Source organism: Diabrotica virgifera, chromosome 2 (assembly GCF_917563875.1).
Source record: "Diabrotica virgifera virgifera chromosome 2, PGI_DIABVI_V3a".
Lineage (NCBI taxonomy): Eukaryota > Metazoa > Arthropoda > Insecta > Coleoptera > Chrysomelidae > Diabrotica > Diabrotica virgifera.
In genome coordinates, this window is record NC_065444.1 from 78,599,613 (window position 1) to 78,620,534 (window position 20,922).

At 32.2% G+C, this 20,922-nt stretch overlaps 2 protein-coding genes across 4 annotated transcripts in view; one reads left to right on the top strand and one right to left on the bottom strand.

Annotated features, from left to right (window-relative positions):
* The window catches only part of LOC114331051 (prolyl 3-hydroxylase OGFOD1), a 98,723-nt gene that overhangs the window by 75,992 nt on the left and 1,809 nt on the right, over nt 1-20,922 (top strand). The window lies entirely within an intron of this gene.
* Nucleotides 147-19,064, bottom strand: LOC114331059 (leucine-rich repeat and immunoglobulin-like domain-containing nogo receptor-interacting protein 2). Of its 2 annotated transcripts, none has more exons than XM_028280533.2 (2): nt 18,975-19,064; nt 147-3,179 (listed from the first exon to the last, which is right to left on the bottom strand). In XM_028280533.2, the coding sequence occupies exons 1-2, from the start codon at nt 18,989-18,991 to the stop codon at nt 1,220-1,222; spliced, it is 1,977 nt and encodes a 658-aa protein (XP_028136334.2). In that variant the 5' UTR covers nt 18,992-19,064; the 3' UTR covers nt 147-1,219. The 2 variants fall into 2 exon arrangements, with proteins under 2 accessions (XP_028136334.2, XP_050499771.1); XM_050643814.1 differs by lacking the exon at nt 18,975-19,064 and adding an exon at nt 3,240-3,871.

Consider the following 20,922-nt stretch of genomic DNA (forward strand, 5'->3'; position numbering starts at 1 on the left):
CTCGTTTTAATTGGAGTTGACTCGAACTAGGAATAGTCAACTCTAACTGAGAATCAACTTGAACTGTAACATATAGTATACACTGTTACGAAATTACTGATTTCGTTATTATTATTTTACACTTTATTTTAAATAAATAAACAGACTTAATTTATATTTTATTTATTATTGACAAGAATTTATAAGCCACTAACCATATACTAAAAACTAACACAACATTTATCTAATTAATTATTATACAATTTATTTCACAAATTCAACAACCGCGCGCGTTACAGTCAAACCGACATTTTTATCACCACTGAATCACAGAGGTCAATGGAAAATTGTTCTGAATAAGGCTTCGGCTCATAATGAGAAGATAATGCCACTGACAATGAATATTAATTTATAATATTATTAAAAATTTGTTTGGCTACAGTAGAACCCCGCAAATCTGAACCCCGCTAATCCGAACTTTCGGCAAATCCGAACCAACAGAAAGTGAAAAAAAATAAAAAATTCACGACAAAAACTTAAAAACATGTTTATTATAGGTACAGAGTAAAACCAGAAAATTAAACAATGTAGGATTAATAGGATGTTGACATTTAATATTTCTTAAAAATAATACGTAAATACTTTATACGTAAACTTCTTATTCTTCTTCTTCTTCGTGCGACTAGGTTTACTCCGGTTTGTCTGCCTCTTATTCTGTTTCAGTTGTTGTTGACTGTACATTGTCTTTCCACCTTTTCGGCGGCTTTCCAACGGGTCTTCTGCTATACGGCTTGTTGTTTTTACAGATGTTCGCTAATCTATCTGGTTCCATTCGGTTTACATGTTCGTAAACGTAAGTGCGTAAACTACGTAAACGTAGTGCTTATAAATGTTAAATATAAACTTACTTCCTTGCAGACAACTTAGTCCAAAAATATTGTCCACACTCTTGCGAGAACGATTTGTGACTCAAAATCAACGAAAACGAAAGCTTTGAATTATTAGTTAGGCTAACTTTCGGATAATCCGAACTTTTCGGAATCCGAACAGGCTGTTCCCCAATTAGTTCGGATTTGCGGGGTTCTACTGTATTTGCTATTTTACTAATTAATTACTAAAATTTCCACATCGGTGGGATATTAACTCTGATTTGGATTGAACTAACAATTATTAATGTTAACCAGACTTATTTAATACATAATCCATGTTACAAACTAAAAAATGTAATTTCAGTTTATTCTTACGCTATACTATTTGTATCTAAAAGTTCAACTTGTTCTCTAGCTAACAAATTTTTCGAATTGTAATTAGAATATATTTTTACAACTTTAAACAATACTAAAATAATTAACATGATTAACATGAGTAACATGATTATTACAGACTGAGTAGCAAAATAACTGTGCCCTTGTTGTTCTGAACTACTATGAAAATATTCAGCAGTACCATGATCTTTTTGTTGAATACTATCAAATTTTGAATTTAAATTTTCCAAGTACTTATAAAATGTGCTATTTTGAAAGCCTTTATTAAAGTAGTTAAACATGCTGCTATTTTCAAAAGAATCAATGAAGTCGCCCTTGGATTTTTCTAGTTTAGTCAAATATTTAACTAGATAAGTACCGTTGAAATCGTTGTTGAAGTAGTCATAAAGACTTCTGTTAAACTCTCTAGTTGAGTTTTCGTTTGCTTTCAGACTTTCCAGATATTTATAGAACAAACTGTTTTTAAAATCTTGATTAAAGTACTTTAGCATGTCAGTACCATTAAAATTTAACGTATTAATATTTTTCAGTCCCTCCAGATACTTATAAAAGTTGCTGTTTTTAAAATCTTTATTAAAATAGTCATACATGAGACTTCTGTCGAACTGAAGGCTCTCGGATTTCTCAAGCTTTGCCGAAATTGTTGTTTCCAAATATTTTATAACATCCTCTTTAAATTTTACCTCAGGATTTGCTTCTGGCAATGTTTCCTCTTTGCAAGCAATGCCGTGAATATTTGATCCTATAGTTGCTGTACCTTTAGACACCTTATTTTTAAAATCATGAATTACTTCCACTAAATTTTCACAAGTGAAATCATTACTATCTATATTTATGATGTTTAATCCGTTATTATCGGTCAATAGTTGTTTGCTATTAATTTCTGTGATTTTATTGTTATTGATGTATAAAGATCTTAGTGCCGACAATGAGTGCAAGTATCTTTTAAGAGTCGTGAGCTTGTTATACGACAGATCTAAACTTTGCAAAAAATTTAAATGATCCAGTGCTCCATAATTCAAGTAACTTATATGATTGTGTGACATGTTCAAATAAGACAACTTTGTTAAGTTAACAAATAGGTTAACAGGTATAAAGGACAGATTATTTCCCGCCACACTTAAACTTTCTAATTTGAACAATTTTGAAACATTCATGATGCTTTCTTCATTCAGCAAATTATAACTGATATTTAAATTTAGCGGAGCTGTGTTTAATGAGCAAGTGCCGGAAAGCAAAGATTTTATTTGATTATTACTAGCATCAAGCTTTTTTAAACCTGGAAAACAAACATTGACAGATGTTAACGTATTATTTGAAATATCCAAAGTATTAATTTTACTGTTAAATCTGTTTAAGTTAAAAGAAGAAATTTCATTGCTACTTAAATTTACCATTATAAAGTGAGAATTTTGTCCTAAAAATACATCATCAACAGATTTTAAAGCATTGTCTGCAAGATTTAGTGAAGATATGTGAGTAACGCCTGTTAAAAAAGTTGGAACAATGCTGCTGATTTTATTTCTAGAAAGATCAAGGGATTTTAACTTGACTAAATGGTTAAATATTCCATCGCTTATTTTTTCTATTTGATTGTTGTGTAGGTCAAGTTTTTCCAAAGCTTGAAGGCCACTAAAAGCACCAGGTTGTATGTTCTTTATAAAGTTTCCTGATAGTTGTAAGTCTTCCGTGGAGGGAAAATTTAAAAATGCTGCTGTTATTATTTCAGGTATATTTGAATCTGAGATTATTATTCTTCTGCAATTATCACAAGGTTCATTTAAAGGAAGCTGGATATTTTGGCAATCAATATATCGTTCTCTTCGAATAGACCCAAATTGATTAACGTATCTCTCATAATTATCCTCATTACAAATTGCATTTCCCATTTTTAAATTGATTAAAGAATATATTACTCCAAGAAAAGCTGACCATCTGTAAACAATATATATATATTGTATTATGTAATGTTATAATATATCTTTACTGATTCACCTAATATAACAATGCAGAAAAATTCAGAAAATATCTTCTAAAGACAATTGGAGGATACCCAATACATCTCAAGAGCTAAAACGAGGTAGTAGTTTGTCACCAACGCTTCTTAATATACAGTACGTAAATCGTTCAGCTGGACATAGGGAACATACATTGTATATATTTAGATACATAAATACATACATTGTATTATATTGAGATAATTGTGTCAACTTAGCTCTCTCTATGACAATATTCACCTCAAAATTATTTCGACTGACACAAATAAACGTCAAAATTATGACAATGTAGTATCTAAATATTTTTAGCCTAAGGTTGAAAGTGACAGAAAAAAAACGTACCTCTGTGATTATTATACATTGAACTTATACAATTATGTATTCCTTGATGGTTATTTGCATATTAAAACGAATATTAAAATTTTGATTAAATTAAAAGTGACAGAAAAAACCGTACCTCTGTGATTATTATACATTGAACTTAGACAATTATGTATTCCTTGATGGTTATTTGCATATTAAAACTAACACAAGTTAGCGCAGTTGCCACAATTCTCACAATGTATATTCCCTATTAGTATGGTATAGTTAGACCCAAACCCAGACATCCAAAGTGAAAGTTATCCTCCAACACCAAATTATTCTATATGATCCACATAATGTTCAGAAAAAAGTCACACCATTTTGAGCGTCGGGTTTGTGGGTGAGAGGGGGGAGAAATCTGCAAATTCGTAGTTTTTTACGTTTTTCGTCCATATTTCTAAAACTAAGCGGTTTAGCATAAACAACCTTCTACACAAAATTGTTCTACATTAAATTTAAAACAAAAAAGGCCGTATGCATAACCCTTCTAAAATGAACGGTTCCAAAGTTACGGAGGTAGTATAGTATAATTGGTCCAAAAAAAGGCCTAACCCAGACATCAAAAGTCTTCCTTCAACACCAAATTGTTCTATATGGTCCACATATTGTTCAGTAAAAAGTTACAGCATTTTGAGCGTCCGGTTTGGGGGGGAGATGGGGGAGAAGTCGGTAAATTAGTAGTTTTTTTTAAGTTTTTCGTCAATATTTCTAAAACTGTGCTTTAGCGTAAGGAATGTTCTATAGAAAAATATTCTACATAAAATTCAACAAAAAAGGTTCATACATAATTGCTATAAAATCAACGGTTCCAGAGTTACGGAGGGTGAAAAGTGGAGGTTTTCGATACTTTCTATATTTACCGATTTCTCTCCCCTCCCCCCCAAACCCGACGCTCAAAATGGTGTGACTTTTTTCTGAACATTATGTGGACCATATAGAACAATTTGGTGTTGGAGGATAACTTTTACTTTGGATGTCTGGGTTTTTGGTATAATTATATCATAAATATTGCCCCAAAAATATAAAAAGTATCGAAAACTTCGACTTTTCACTCTCTGTAACTCTGGAACCGTTGATTTTATAACAATTATGTATACAACATATTTTGTTTTAAATTTTATGTAGAACATTTTTGTATATAAAATTGTTTACGCTAAAGCAGTTTTAGAAATATTGACGAAAAACGTGAAAAAACTACCAATTTACCGGCTTCTCTCCCATCTCCCTCCCAAATCGGACGCTCAAAATGGTGTAACTTTTTACTGAACAATATGTGGACCATATGGAACATTTTGGTATTGGAGGAAAACTTTTACTTTGGATGTTTTGGTTAGGCCTTTTTTGGACCAGTTATACTATTCTACCTCCGTAACTTTGGAACCATTCATTTTAGAAAGATTATGCATAGGGCCTTTTTTATTTCAAATTTAATGTAGAAGAATTTTGTATAGAAGGTTGTTCATGCTAAACTTCATAGTTTTAGAAATATTGGCGAAAAACTTAAAAAACTACGAATTTACCGATTTCTCCTCCCTCTCCCCCCAAACCCGACGCTCAAAATGGTGTGACTTTTTTCTGAACATTATGTGGACCATATAGAACAATTTGGTGTTGGAGGATAACTTTTACTTTGGATGTCTGGGTTTTTGGTATAATTATATCATAAATATTGCCCCAAAAATATAAAAAGTATCGAAAACTTCGACTTTTCACTCTCTGTAACTCTGGAACCGTTGATTTTATAACAATTATGTATACAACATATTTTGTTTTAAATTTTATGTAGAACATTTTTGTATATAAAATTGTTTACGCTAAAGCAGTTTTAGAAATATTGACGAAAAACGTGAAAAAACTACCAATTTACCGGCTTCTCTCCCATCTCCCTCCCAAATCGGACGCTCAAAATGGTGTAACTTTTTACTGAACAATATGTGGACCATATGGAACATTTTGGTATTGGAGGAAAACTTTTACTTTGGATGTTTTGGTTAGGCCTTTTTTGGACCAGTTATACTATTCTACCTCCGTAACTTTGGAACCATTCATTTTAGAAAGATTATGCATAGGGCCTTTTTTATTTCAAATTTAATGTAGAAGAATTTTGTATAGAAGGTTGTTCATGCTAAACTTCATAGTTTTAGAAATATTGGCGAAAAACTTAAAAAACTACGAATTTACCGATTTCTCCTCCCTCTCCCCCCAAACCCGACGCTCAAAATGGTGTGACTTTTTTCTGGACATTGTGTGGACCATATAGAACAATTTGGTGTTGAGGGATAACTTTCACTTTGGATGTCTGGGTTATGCCATCTTTTGGATCAACTATACTATACTATATGTCCAGCTGAACGATTTACGTACTGTATACAGGGTGAGTTTTTAGTGCGACATTGTTTGGTAATTACATTATGGTACAGAATATCAAGAAAAATTATTTAGAAAAAAATTTAGACAATGATATTATCCAACCCAGACTTGGAAAATATGTCAAATTATATAAGGTGATTTATAACTACGCGATAAAACATACGTATAGATCGTCCCAAACCCTTTTTTCCGTGCGTCACAGATTATTGAATTCTCTCTAACGCATTTCAGTTGAAAGTGACAGAAAAAAAACGTACCTCTGTGATTATTATACATTGAACTTAGACAATTATGTATTCCTTGATGGTTATTTGCATATTACAACGAATTTATACTTATAGATGTATAATTGGTTGGCGATTACAATACTCTAAATAGATAACCAATAAATGAGGCTAGTAAAGATAATTTGACACAAAAATAATCGATCATATGGTAAAATTACAATTGTAATTTCTAGGTTAGTATTCAGCGACGTAAATATAAATATTTTATGTCATTGGTATACTCGGACATTGTATAGTGAAATTTGATTTTATATTTATTTATTTTTACATTAAAATATTTTAAATATTACTAGTCTGACAAATATTTGTATAAATGTTGAAGTTTATATAAATATAAATAATATTCTGACAACTGTCAGATTTAACTAAAATGTCATGTAATGATTTGCGTCATGATATCCCATATGACGTCAAAATTAATGACGCACTGAAAAAAGGGTTTGGGATTAGAGGTTTAAAATTTCCGGAAAAATTGGGTGCAGGAAAAACCTGTTTTTTTTTGCGGAAGAAACAGGAAAAACAAACAGAAATACTAAACAAATTCTGCATCCCGGATCAAAATGGATAAATTTAGTAGAATCGGATAAATCTATATTATCAGAAGTGCCTTTTGTCTTTAAGTATATAATAGACACAATATTGAATATTGCTTAACAAGTTGACCAGACTATTAGTTAACTTGTCGAAAGCTTGCTAAAATATATGTTGACGAATGCTACGAATTTTGTTCGTATTCCGATTCGTATCGTAAGCCGATTCACTTTGCAACCAATCTTCTTGATGCTCGCTTTAAAGGAGAATAATTGAATGAAGATTAACAAATGGAAGCTATAGACTTCATTTGTAAAATGGCTCATTTACTAAATCTAGATGTAGGGAAGGTGGTGGAAAATCTAGCCCAATTTAGAACAAATACTGGATTTTTAGTCGAAATTCTTTATGGAATAGTGCGAATAGTACTCATCCCGTTAGATGGTGGCAAGGTTTGTGTACATTGCAGTCACTTATGTAAATTGCCTCCTGAATTGTAAATGGACCGCCTCTTCAGACAGAAACTGGTCTTTACACGGCCTCCAGCATACAAGCAAAAGAAATTGGATAGCAACGACTTCTGAATTTTATCCTTTGATAATATATATTATTTTATACAACTTCTATGTATAATACATTCAGAAGTTGATGCTATTCATTTAAAATTGGTCAATGATTTGGTTATAAACGAAAAACAGATATTTATTTACGGTGCTAGACCAGATCCACTTTTAGAAGAGACTGACAAAAATCATATTGTTTTATCCGTCCGGGATGATGAGGCTGGGATCGAGTCTGAATCATATATGCTCGGTCTGAAAATTCAGACTCAGATGAAAATATACCACTGAGCGCTTTGTTTAAATAATGTTCTTTCTACCTTTGAAGTTTCGGTTTTGATACTTTCAATTATTAGATAATAATTATAATTTTTGACATGTTTGTACTTATATCTTAGATATTAAAGTATGTTCCTGTATTTATTTTCAAAAAATATATTAAACGACCAAAATTTAATAAAAATTTTTGGCTTGTTAAAAGGTATAGTTTAAAAAGCCCCTATAGGGCTACAAACATAGAAACAAAACGTTTTCGCTCTGTAACAAGAGCATCATCAGTGTTACAAGAACATGGTGAGCCAACCAAAAAATACAAAGGTCAAAGCCTTTCAAAAACAGACTAAAAGTCTTGTACAGTCCGTCTAATTTACTTACCGTTGCACGTCATTATCTACGTTAGAGATATAATTTGACATTGTTGCCCAATTACAAAAAATTCTTGAATTAATTTTAAATCAAATACATCACACAATTTTTGCGGAAGTGGATTATACAGCAAAACAAATCAATATTCAGTGTAAATAAATAAAAACTTTAGAAATAGAAAACAAGAATTAAGTTATAATCTTACGTTAAAGTACATCATAAAAACAGGAAATATAATGAAACAAATACTTATAGTTTATAGTAAAGAATATACACAAATATGAAGTGTCATCCCCGCAGCTGTCAAATAAATGTTGCCAATTTATGCCAAAATATCACCTTCGTTCGATTATATTTACAGTGTATTTCGAACAAATGCGCTTCATAAAAACTCTTTATAATCCATTTATACAAATAAATTTTTTTTTTTTTTTGTAAGCATTTATTAACAATCAGAATTACATATTCTATAAGCTAATTTGATAACAAGTACAATAACATATATCAATGTATTATTGTACACTAAAATGGCGTTATGAGGTACATCACCCAGCGGTTTCACCTCAGTTTCAGCGAAGATCTATGGGCCATAATCTTCGCAATCTTCTGTTGTTGAGTGGCTGCAGTAATGGTAATATTAATTGGTTGGGGTGGTCTTCCAATTTCTCGTGATGTCTGTTGGCTCTTTCTTGAATTACTGTGCTTGCTAACGGGATGTTTAGGTCTGTATGAAGGTTTTGGTTGGAAATGTACCACGGGGCATTTGCGATGGTGCGTAGAATTTTTGATTGAGTTCTTTGGATAATTTTTGTGTTTGATTTGCTGGCACTACTCCATAGTTCTATACCGTACGTCCATATAGGTTTGATGACTGTTTTATAAATCAGCAGTTTGTTCTCAATTGAGAGTCGAGATTTTCTACCTATAAGCCAATTCATTTCTTTCACTCTCAACTCAATTTGTTTCTTCTTCTTTAAAATGTGTTGTTTCCAGTTTAATTTAGAATCAAGATGAAGCCCCAGGTATTTGACGATGTTCTGTTGTGGTATGTTGACTTGATTAAGGCTAATATTTGGGCATTGGTCTTTCCTTAGTGTGAAAGTTATATGTGTTGACTTAGTTTCGTTAGCTTTTATCTTCCATTTCTTTAACCACTGTCCAATTTGATCTAGGTGTTCTTGAAGTTTTAATACTGCAGTTTTAATACTGAAGTTTTAATACAAATTAAATGAAACATATTATTGCGTATTTCTTTAAGTTAACATTAATAGAAATCTTTAAATATTATTTCTACGCGTATATAATAAAATACAGTAGGAAAAATGAAAGAATACCCATGAACGAACATATAAAACACGCTGTATTTTCCTGTCGCCGTGTCACACAAAAAATTGGCCAGCGCAAGTACATGTAATAATTATTATTACATGTACTTGCGTTGGACAATTTTGTTTGTGACACGGTGACAGGAAAATACAGCGTGTTTTATATGTTCGTCCATGGGTATTATTTCATTTTTCCGACTGTATGTCTAGTGGCTTTAATTCCAGTGTACTCGGCAAAATGATTCTTAAAAAGAACACACCTACCGCCTAAATATTTCGTGTTGGTATCATGTGACGTCAAGGGCTATGGCACGGATGACGTGCAACGTTAAGTAAATTAGATGGAGTATATAGATGCAAACATGGCAAAATCCAAAGAATGGATAAAATTCCTATGGCTACGGCCCTAGGGCAACATATGACTCCCACACGTGGTAAGTGGGTCAATATGGTTATGGTTATATTACAAGAGGTGACAGGCAACTGTCACCCAGAGTTGCCTGTCACCTCTTGTAACATAATGACCTAATTATTACCTATTGACCCACTTACCACGTGTGGGAGTCCTATGTTGTCCTAGGGCCGTAGCCATAGGAATTTTATCCATCCTTTGGATTTTGCCATGTTTGCATCTATACAAGACTTTTAGTCTGTTTTTGAAAGTCTTTGACCTTTGTATTTTTTGGTTGGCTCACCACGTTCTTGTAACACTGATGATGCTCTTGTTACAGAGCGAAAACGTTTTGTTTCTATGTTTGTAGTCCTATAGGGGCTTTTTAAACTAATACACCTTTTACCAAGCCAAAAATTTTTATTTAATTTTACTTGTAATTAAGCTACAGGAAATTCTTCCTTGTGGATATTAAACGACGTTTCAAGCTTCAATCAAAAAATATTTAAATTTTCCCATTTTTTCTAATAGTTTGGAAAAAACCTGTTTTTTCCCAATTTTTCCAGTTTTTTTTTTTTCGATATGTTAAATCTCTATTTGGGATCCACTATACACTTTATTATTATGTTGTTTTAAATAGGATATCATGTATATTTTCTCCTATTTAGAACCCTCCTCAAAACTTAGAATCGTATAAACGAGAAGAACTTCCAGATCCTAAATCAAAGTCAAAGTCCAAAATGTAGGCCCAGAAGACATCCCAGACACAGCATAATAAACGAAACCAGCAAGGACACTCCCTGATGCCGCCTTTGAAGTTGAAAAGTACAGGGTCGCCATTTTTCGCGTAGTACATCTCAGTGGTGATGTGATGTGTTGGTTCATCAGTGTTGCCGATGTCATTTAATGAAATTATATTAAGCCACTGCTAAAATGGTCAGATTTTGCCAAACATTATGTTAAAATTTTTTATCTCGGTAGATTCTAAGGGTAATAAAAATACATTAAGAAAAAAGTTATTTGATTCAACTTGTTAATTCAAAAATACTTGTAACAAAATTATATGTAATATATTATACTATAATAAAACTACATCTAGAACGCTTTCAAATAATATTTCCTCATTTGCATTAACATTTTTTGTCTGTTTGAAAGGAGTAACATTCTTTTACTCCTTCACTTTTGCTAACACTAATTTAATATTTGCTTGCTCACCGGTCGCATTTAAACGTCGACAGACAACGATATCTAAGAAAACGTGATTTTTTTTTATTTCTGCATTGCTGCAGTATCAGTTATTGCACTAACTTTATTACCCGTAAGAGATTCTTTTTGAATAATTTCTGGAATTTATGCAAAAGATTAACAATACAATCGCCATTCATCGTCAATATGTTGTGTTATGTCCCAATTATTGACATAATTCCCACAGGCATACGTATAAAATTATGTTAAAAAATATGAATGTCATAAAAGTTAAGTAAATCTGATAATTATATACAAATCGGCAACACTGTCGATTCTCTACACTGTCTGGTACTACGTACAAAATGGCCGACGATCCGCGCAGTAATAGTGCGCGAACTTTTCCCGCCTACTAGTATGTCACTGCTGTTGCGTTTTCTATGCTGTGTCCCAGATATCACAACAGAGGAAATAAAAAGGGATTTTTCTAAAAAAGGTGACATTTCAGGCTTAAAGGACTACAGACCTATTGGTTTGCTCTCCCGTACATACAAATTATTCATAAAGATATGTAATAGCAAAACGGCTGGTGAACAAACTAGATAGTTACCAACCTTACGAACAAGCCGAGTTTCGCTCCAGAAATGATCATCTACAAGTTATTAAAACGCTACTAAATAAATTGTACAGAATACAACAAGCCTATCTTCCTTCCAACAAGCCTAGGTAGATTATGAAAAGGCGTTTGATACTAGATATCATCATAAACGGCTTCGAGCATTGGTTGACTGCCGCATTGACTACCGATATAATGACTTGATTTAGTTAGAGTATTAACGAAACAGCTACAGCTTGTGTACTACTTCATGAAGATACCAAAAAGTTCCGAATAGAACGTGGAATTAGATAGGTTGATACTATTTCCCCGAAATTATTTACAGCTGTACTCGAATATATGTTAAAGCGAATGGAATGAGAGGATAATATGGGAATTAATATAAATGCTATGTATACAGGGCTGCTTTATCCATTAGGCAATATAGGCAGTTGCCTAGGGCGGCTTATGAGAGGGCGGCAAAAATACTGTACAAAAAATATTTGTATATAAATATTATAAATCTAGGTTCTGTCATTAAAGAGTATCTCCTTCAAATTACTTTATCGCAAGGAAGCCAAAAAATTGGGCCCAAATAAAACATATAAAGAAATAGGAAAGAGAAATTCAATTTGACGAGGGGGCCGATGATGAACTAAACTTTTCAGCTAGTGATGAGATGAAAATCCACACATTCTATGTTATAATCGACACTCTGATAAGAGACCTGAATAGGCGTCTGGAATCTTATCGACTTATTTATCAACGTTTCCGTGTTATTAACAGATTTGACAAAATTAAGCAATGAAGAAATTATTAAAGAAGCTGAAAATCTGATACAAAATAAAGACGACCAAGATACATCATCTATACATGAATGCATTCACTTAAAGGGTATTTGGATACATACACCACAATAAAATCACCAATTGACATAATCTTAGTATTTAAAGAAGAGTTAGTGCAGTCACTGAAGGTGGATATGAGCTATTACCTCCGATTTCGTTGAACCTCCATCGATTTGCATGAAAATTGGTGAGTAGTTAGAGGATATCTCAAGGAACAAAGGTGACATGGTGTCAACTTGCGCTTTTACCCTGGTGGTGGATGCCACCCCCCTTCTCGAGCATGAAAACTATTTTATTAGAAATATCCCCTGAAAATTAGAAATTTTATTAGAAATTCGATAGGGGGACAAATTCTAAGCAAAAGTTACATAAAGTTATTAAAATAAATCAATACTTTTTGAGTTATTAAAGATCAAAGATTTTAATTTTTCGTGAGAAAAATGCATGGTTTTTACCGATTTTTCATGAATAACTCAAAAACTATAGGATTTTACAAAAAAATTATTATTACGAAAATTAAAGCTAATTAAAAACAAAATAAACTCCGTACTGGAAAAACCTTTTAATGTTAACTAAAAGTGAGTTATAGGTAACTGAATATATATTTTTTCTACGAGCGTGCAAAAATGTCTACTTTCGCGCACGCATTTTAGTTTAGAAAGTTTCACTTTTCCGCACGCGTGTTACTTTTCCGCATGCGTGTTACTTTTCCGCACGCGGTCTTTACTTTTCCGCACACGTGTTAATTTAGATATGTTAATATGGCCTTAAAGTAATTATAATACATGCAATAAACTAATATTTAGATATTATTTACTAATTTATTTCAAATATATCTTTTGTGTTCCTGTTTTAATGAAATTAACGCGACAAGTCGATGAAATAAAATTATTTTGACATAATATTCGAAAGTCAAATCGGTAGACAATAACAGTCGTTTTGAATCATCGTCATGGAAACCAAGATCATCGTCATGCTAACTAATTTTATTGAAAGTTTGGTTTTGACAACCTTGTCAAAGAATTAATTTGTGTATGTATTTTCATATTAATTAAATTAATTGATTAAGATTTGGTAATTTTTTAAAGACTCTTAAAAAAATATATTGTTCCTAACTCTTGCAGAAAGTCTCTTTTCCGCACTCGACTGCTTGCCGAACTCCCGATTCGCGTCGTTCGACAAACTGCAGTCGCGTGCGGAAAAGAATGACTTTCTGCACTTGTTAGGAAAATAACTATTTTCGGCGAGTACCCAAATCTAAGTATTCAAGCTTAAATAACGGGAAAATGATGTATTTTATAACATAACCTTATTAAACATTTGTCAACGTACTTAGAAATATCTATCAAATGAGCCCCGAACAAGTTAATAGCATTAAAATTTATGCACCAAATATTTTTCAAAATTTATCTTTTAAAAATTTTGCCAAAAAAGTTATTGTTTTTTTTTTTTTTTAATAACTCCGTTAATTTTTACGATATCACGTTTGCCTTAAAAACATTTGAAAGTTAATTTTAATGGCTATTAAACTACGTTGAATTTAATCTTTTAAACCCCTTACTTTTTAAAAAATAAAAGGGTAAATGGCCCCGGTTACATGGTTATCGCAGCAAAATTTAAGCTTTAAACGTTTCTATCTCGGTTATTCTTTACCCTACAGAAATAGTAAAAAAGTAAAATATTTGATTCAGAAAAAACTAAAATTTGGTTATACATATATCACTTTTTACGGATATTGAGTACTTTTGGAGTTAAGTATTATCAAAAGAAAATGAAAACTACGATAATTTTAAAAATTCTGATTTTTTTAAATTACATCTTTTTTTCAAAAATATGCATTCTAAACCGGTCAAAATTGTTGAAATCATTATTTATGCTAATATAAAGAAATTCTTCTAAGGATTACGCGTATAAGGATTCTTCTAAGGATTTGGAAATGGCGTATGTTTTATTTTTCACTTTTTCCTAAAAAGTTCTAAAGGGTTCTCTTATTTTCATCATAACTTGCTTAATTGTGATGCTATTAACTTCTACTGGAGCTCATTTGATTGTTGATAGGTACTCCGAAGTACTTTGACAAGTGCTTAGCAGGTATATTTTATAAAATGCATCGTTTTCCCGTTATTTAAGCTTGAATACTTAGATTTGAGTACTCGTCGAAAAGATATACATTCAATTACACATAACTCATTTTGAATTAACATTAGTTTAGTTCTTTAAGTGAGGAGTGTATTCAGCTTTTTATTATCTTCAATTTTGGTAATAATAACTTTTTTGTAAAAGCTTACAGTTTTTGAGTTATACGTGAAAAACAGATTTAAAACATGCATTTTTTACGAAAAAATAAAATCTTTAATAACTCAAAAAGTATTAATTTATATTAATAACTTTATATAACAAATAACAGATTTGGCTTAGAATTTGTCTCTCTATCGATTTATGGTATTATTTCTTTCACTCCCACTTAAAGTGGTAGTTTTCACCACCACGGTGAAAGCGCAAGTTGGCATCATGTCACCTTTGTTCCTTGAGATATCCTCTTACTACTTACCAATTTTCATGAAAATCGATGGAGGTTCAACGAAATCGGAGGTGAAAACCTTCAGTGACTGCACTAAGTGGATTGAAAGATATTTTTTCTACGAGAGTGCAAAAATGTCTACTTTCGCGCACGTGTTTTAGTTTAGAACTTTTCACTTTTCCGCACGCGTGTTACTTTTCCGCACGCGTCTTACTTTTCCGCACGCGTTTTACTTTTCCGCACGCGTGTAAATATTTTAATATGGCCTTAAAATAATTATAATGCATGCATGCATAAACTAATATTTAGATATTATTTACTATTTTATTTCAAATGTATCTTATTGTGTTGTTGTTTTAATGAAATTAACGCGACAATTCGATGAAATAAAATTATTTTGACATAATATTCGAAAGTCAAATCAGTAGACAATAACAGTCGTTTTGAATCATCGTCATGGAAACCAAGATCATCGTCATGCTAACTAATTATATTGAAAGTTTGGTTTTGACAACCTTGTCAAAGAATTAATTTGTGTATGTATTTTCATATTAATTAAATTAATTGATTAAGATTTGGTCATTTTTTAAAGACTCGTAGAAAAATTATTGTTCCTAACTCTTGCAGAAAGTCTCTTTTCCGCACTCGACTGCTTGCCGAACTCCCGCTTTGCGTCGTTCGGCAAACTGCAGTCGAGTGCGGAAAAGTATGACTTTCTGCACTTGTTAGGAAAATAACTATTTTCTACGAGTGTGCAAAAATGTCTACTTTTCCGTACTTTTAGTTTGGAAAGTTTTACTTTTCCGCAATGACTTTTCCGCATTACTTTTCTGCACTGAATTTAGATATTTTAATATGGCCTTAAAATAATTATAATACATGCAATAAACTAATATGTAGATATTATTTACTATTTTATTTCAAATGTATCTTATTGTGTTCATGTTTTAATGAAATTAACGCGACAATTCGATGAAATAAAATTATTTTGACATAATATTCGAAAGTCAAATCAGTAGACAGTAACAGTGGTTTTGAATCGTCGTCATGGAAACCAAGATCGTCGTCATGCTAACCAGTTATATTGAAAGTTTGGTTTTGACAACCTTGTCAAAGAATTAATTTGTGTATATATTTTCATATTAATTCAATTAATTGATTAAGCTTTGGTCATTTTTTTAACGCTCGTAGAAAAAATATTGTTCCTAACTCTTGCGGAAAGTATCTTTTCCGCACTTGACTGCTTGCCGAACGACGCGAAGCGAAGCGGAAACTGCAATGGCGTGCGGAAAAGTATGACTTTCCGCACTTGTTAGGAAAATAACTATTATTATAACCCTAATTTTGACATTGCTTTGCACATTTATTTGTGCTTCCCAGTTGACAACATGTCCGCTGAAAGGTCATTTTCGAAAATGTCAAGAATTAAAAATATTTTCCCATTAAGTATGACGCAAGAACGTGTTAACAATTTGTCGATTTTATCAAGAACAAATTTTTTTTTGAAAAGTCTTTTTTTGAAAAGAAGTTTTTTCAATGAAGAATGACAATTTTTTCTATTATAGGTATGTAAACATCGTAGTTTAAATCCATTTTTAGTGTATTCTTATTTAAATAAAAATTTCTGCATTTTTTTTTCGCAATAATGGTACATGTTTGAAGGGCGGCTACTAGAGAATTGCCTAGGGCGTCAATTGACCTAAACGCGGCCCTGTATGTATAATAAGTAATATAGTATAGTGTTTCGCAATTAATTGAATAAATAAATAAATAATTTAAAAAACTATATTAATAATAAATTACTTAAAAGGACCCCGCAACACTGCTTATGAAAAAGTGGTCCCGGTCAAATTTAACGAAATTTTGGTCAATGATAGTCCTCAATGAGTAGATTAAAAAAGTCCATGGCACCTAGGTCTGAAAAACTTTTATTCTCGAGCTACAGCCTTCTGAAGTTCTTAAATTCAGGTACTCGGTTTATGTTAAGTGCACTAATTCACGGTCAACTGAATGAAAATATCATTATTGAAAGAAGAGAGACTCATTTTCTTCTTGCCTATTTGCGTGTTTGAGTCTTCAGAAAACCTCCGAAAAGTACTCAGAAAACTGAAGGGGTGTGATAGAAAATGTGCTGCTAGGGTGACAACAATTATCATGTTTTCATGAATTCTTCACGCTTATCAAATACCAGCATAGCTGCAGTTCCACCTTGTCTTCAGAAAACTACTGAACAGTGGCGGATTTAGGGGGAATAGGGGAATTCCCCCCGTAACACGGTCCAGAATTAAAGAAAAAATTGTTGAAACATGATTATTACACGTTGACATATGTTAGCTTACGTTCAACTTACTACAGACAGACAAATTCAACCCAATTAACTCGACAGTTAGGAAAATAAAGGGAACTTATTGCACATGTTATTGCCTGTGTCTTTTATGTAGTTTGGGTTTATCTATTTTATATATTTTGGGGTTGGTATTTTATTGGAAGCCGCACCCCTCTCCCAAGGCAAATGTTCCGCAACTGCTACTGAAGTATCCTGATAGGTCGTTAGTTAACACGACATATGATGTATCTAACCGAAATCAGCAACATATTAACGTACAGATAGTTGAAGATGACATAAGCCCGATTTTTCCATAGACTTTCTCTACTCCTATCTGATTTTTATATATTTTATATTCTATTTTATATATTTTGGGGTTGGTATTTTATTGGAAGCCGCACCCCTCTCCCAAGGCAAATGTTCCGCAACTGCTACTGAAGTATCCTGATAGGTCGTTAGTTAACACGACATATGATGTATCTAACCGAAATCAGCAACATCTTAACGTACAGATAGTTGAAGATGACATAAGCCCGATTTTTCCATAGATTTTCTCTACTCCTATCTGATATGCTAAAGATTATTCTTTGTAAATCATCTAAGCTATTTGCTGAAACTACTGCTTCGTCGGCATATCTAATGATTTTTAGAGGCACTCTATTCTGCATGCGTGAAAATGTGAGATACCTTGTTCTGCTCTAGCAGCACATATTGTGGTTGTTTCTCAATTTTCTGAAACCGCTTCAGTAGCAGTGGCGGAACATTTGCCTTGGGAGAGAGCCTTGGGGTGACTTCCAATAAAACACCAACCCCTAATTACATAAAATAGATAAACTCAAACTGCAAGACTAACTGTCGAGTTAATTGGGTTGAATTTGTCTGTTTGTAGTAAGTTTCATGTCCGCTAATATATTTTTTAGGTTTCAACAATGTTTTCTTTAATTCTGCATCCTGTTACGGGGGGAATTACCCTATTCCCCCCTAGATCAGCCGCTGTTCAGTAGTTTTCTAAAGATAAGGCGGAACTACAGCTATGTTGGTATCGGATAAGTCTGAACCATTCATGAAAACATGATAATTCTTATGTCGCTGTAGCAACACACTTCTTCAGTTTTCTGAGTACTTTTCGGAGGTTTTCTGAAGACTCAAATACGATGCATCTATTTTTAACCATAAATTCATATATGTAACACGCAAATATGCATGAAGAAAATGAGTCTTTCTTCTTTCAATAACGATATTTTCATTTAGGTACTTGACCGTGAATTAGTACTTAACATAAACCGAGTACCTCAATTTACGAACTTAGAAGGCTGTAGTTCGAGAATAAAAGTTTTTCAGACCTAGATGCCATGGACTTTTTTAATCTACTCACGGAGAACTATCAGTTACCAAAGTTTCGTTAAATTTGACCGGGACCACTTTTCCATAAGGAGTGTTGCGGGATCTTTTTTAAAGAATGTCAAGTATATGTTGGGATTTTTCTCAAAAGTATCTATAGTCGGAAAAATGAAAGAATACCCATGAACGAACATATAAAACACGCTGTATTTTCCTGTCACCGTGTCATAAAGAAAATTGTCCAGTGCAAATACATGTAACAATAATTATTACATGTACTTGCGCTGGAAAAAATTTTGTGTGACACCTAACTCTAACCGATAATTTAATACTACAAAGAAACTCAAAAAAAGCGGTCTTTCCTTCATTTCATAAGAATCGCGTCGAAACATTACATACTACTAAGTTTAGTTTCAAAAAGTTACAAAAAACCAAAAAAAATTACCTTACAAACACAGCCATTTCTTTTTGAATACAAGTGACAATTAACTTCAAATTCAAACTATCCAGCAAAAAGGATGTGAAGATATTTTTATATTTGTAGATTATTTCTATCTTATCTTAATAGTTGCTTTGCAGCTATTGCCGTTTACATTTTGAGAGATATTGTTCTGCATTATCTTTAAATAAATACTTTGTAACAAACTAAAAGTACGTACAGTCAATTTAAGAGGCTACACTGACCGGCACAAAAAACGGCCACGCCAAAAAAATGGGTAATATTTGATGTCTTGAATTTCCTAAACCTGTTGTCCGATTTAAGTGATTTTTTTAATATGTTATAGCCTTATTCTTGAACATAATTTCTGTAATAATATTCTTTAAGAAAGTGAAAAAAAGAGAAGTATACTAAAGTGTGTAAAAATATTTAATTTCCTTAGCTAAACGCTTTCGACATATGTGTCATCATCAAAGCTAATGGTCAAAGTATATAAAAAAGTACCGGCTACTTCGGGTTGTAGGTGTTTGCATTACGAACATTGGTCTGCTGTGCAACTCCGGATGATGAAATATTATTTTTCTTTGATTACTTGATTTTAATTAAAATAATAAAACAGTAAGAACAACCACTTAGACGTTACAAACATATAAATTTTGGTCATGGTACGGCATCACCGAACCATTTTTTTGAAGAAAAGGGTCACAGACGTCTAAATGTGGGAAACTATGCATTGTAATGAAAATTTATAGGTTCCTTTTCATTTCACAATGTATTATGTTTTTCAATATTTTGCGTTATTTTGCTGGTTATTAGCGCGCTCATCACTGTATAGGTATTGCGTGTATGGTTGCATATATGGCAGTAAAGTTTCATGTATGATCAATTGATGATTTTAATAAGAAATTTTAGCTAAATAAGTTGTATGTAATATCGGAAATACGTTTGCCTGGATCGGCTCGTGGCCTTAGAGACAGGGTCGGCAAGGTTTTTTTGTCTCCTCATATAGGTATACCATCAAACTAAAAGGCTTAATTCATCATAGGAGATTTTGTTGTTTTTTGCTTTTTTTTTTATTTGATGTACTCTCTGATGTTCTCTCTTGTTTCATGGTGTTTCCACAGTACGTGTTGATTCTTTTGAGACAAGGTAAATCCCGTTTATTTGAGGCAGAAATGGGTGGTAATAAGAAAATTAATGAACAGTTTGTTGTAATGGATTGCAGTACTTATTACATATAATTATACATACATATCGTCCCTTAGCTAACAACACCGCATGAGTAATTTTTACCAACTTTACAGGAGACGAAAAAAACTACTTTTTGAAACACCGCCTAAGTTTAAAAAATACCGTTAGTAAACACCGCTTAAGTTATTTTATTATCATTTCTTTCTATATTAATACGCTTAAATGAATAAACATTACTTTATTATATAGCTTATCTCTTAATCTTCTATAAAAACTTCTTGTTTACTAGACTTTTCACAGTAAAACTCACGTACAAACATATAATCACAGAGCGACTTGTGTGGAGGTGACCATGATACAGGTTGTCGACTTGCGCGGTGTCACTACTTTTTGAATTACTGAAATCTAAATCATGTGACAAATGGTTAGATGCGCAATAAGCAGACCTATCCAACGGTATGTATATGTCAAAACCGTTAATTTTCGACTTGAGCGGTGTTGTAAGCTAAGAGACGATATTTTGTAACTTATCCCACTTTCTGAAAATATTTGGATCGGCATAATTTTTAAGTACGTAACTTGGAATAATAAATATCTTGAAAATTCTTTGGCGAAGGTAACTTTTAAATTTTGAATCGTCAAAGAGGTCAAAAATTTTCAAATCTTCAAAATTCGAAAAACGAGTATCTATTTGCATATAATAGTAGGTATCCAAAATTTCAAGATATACCTACTCGTTTTTCGAGATATGTATCATGTCGTT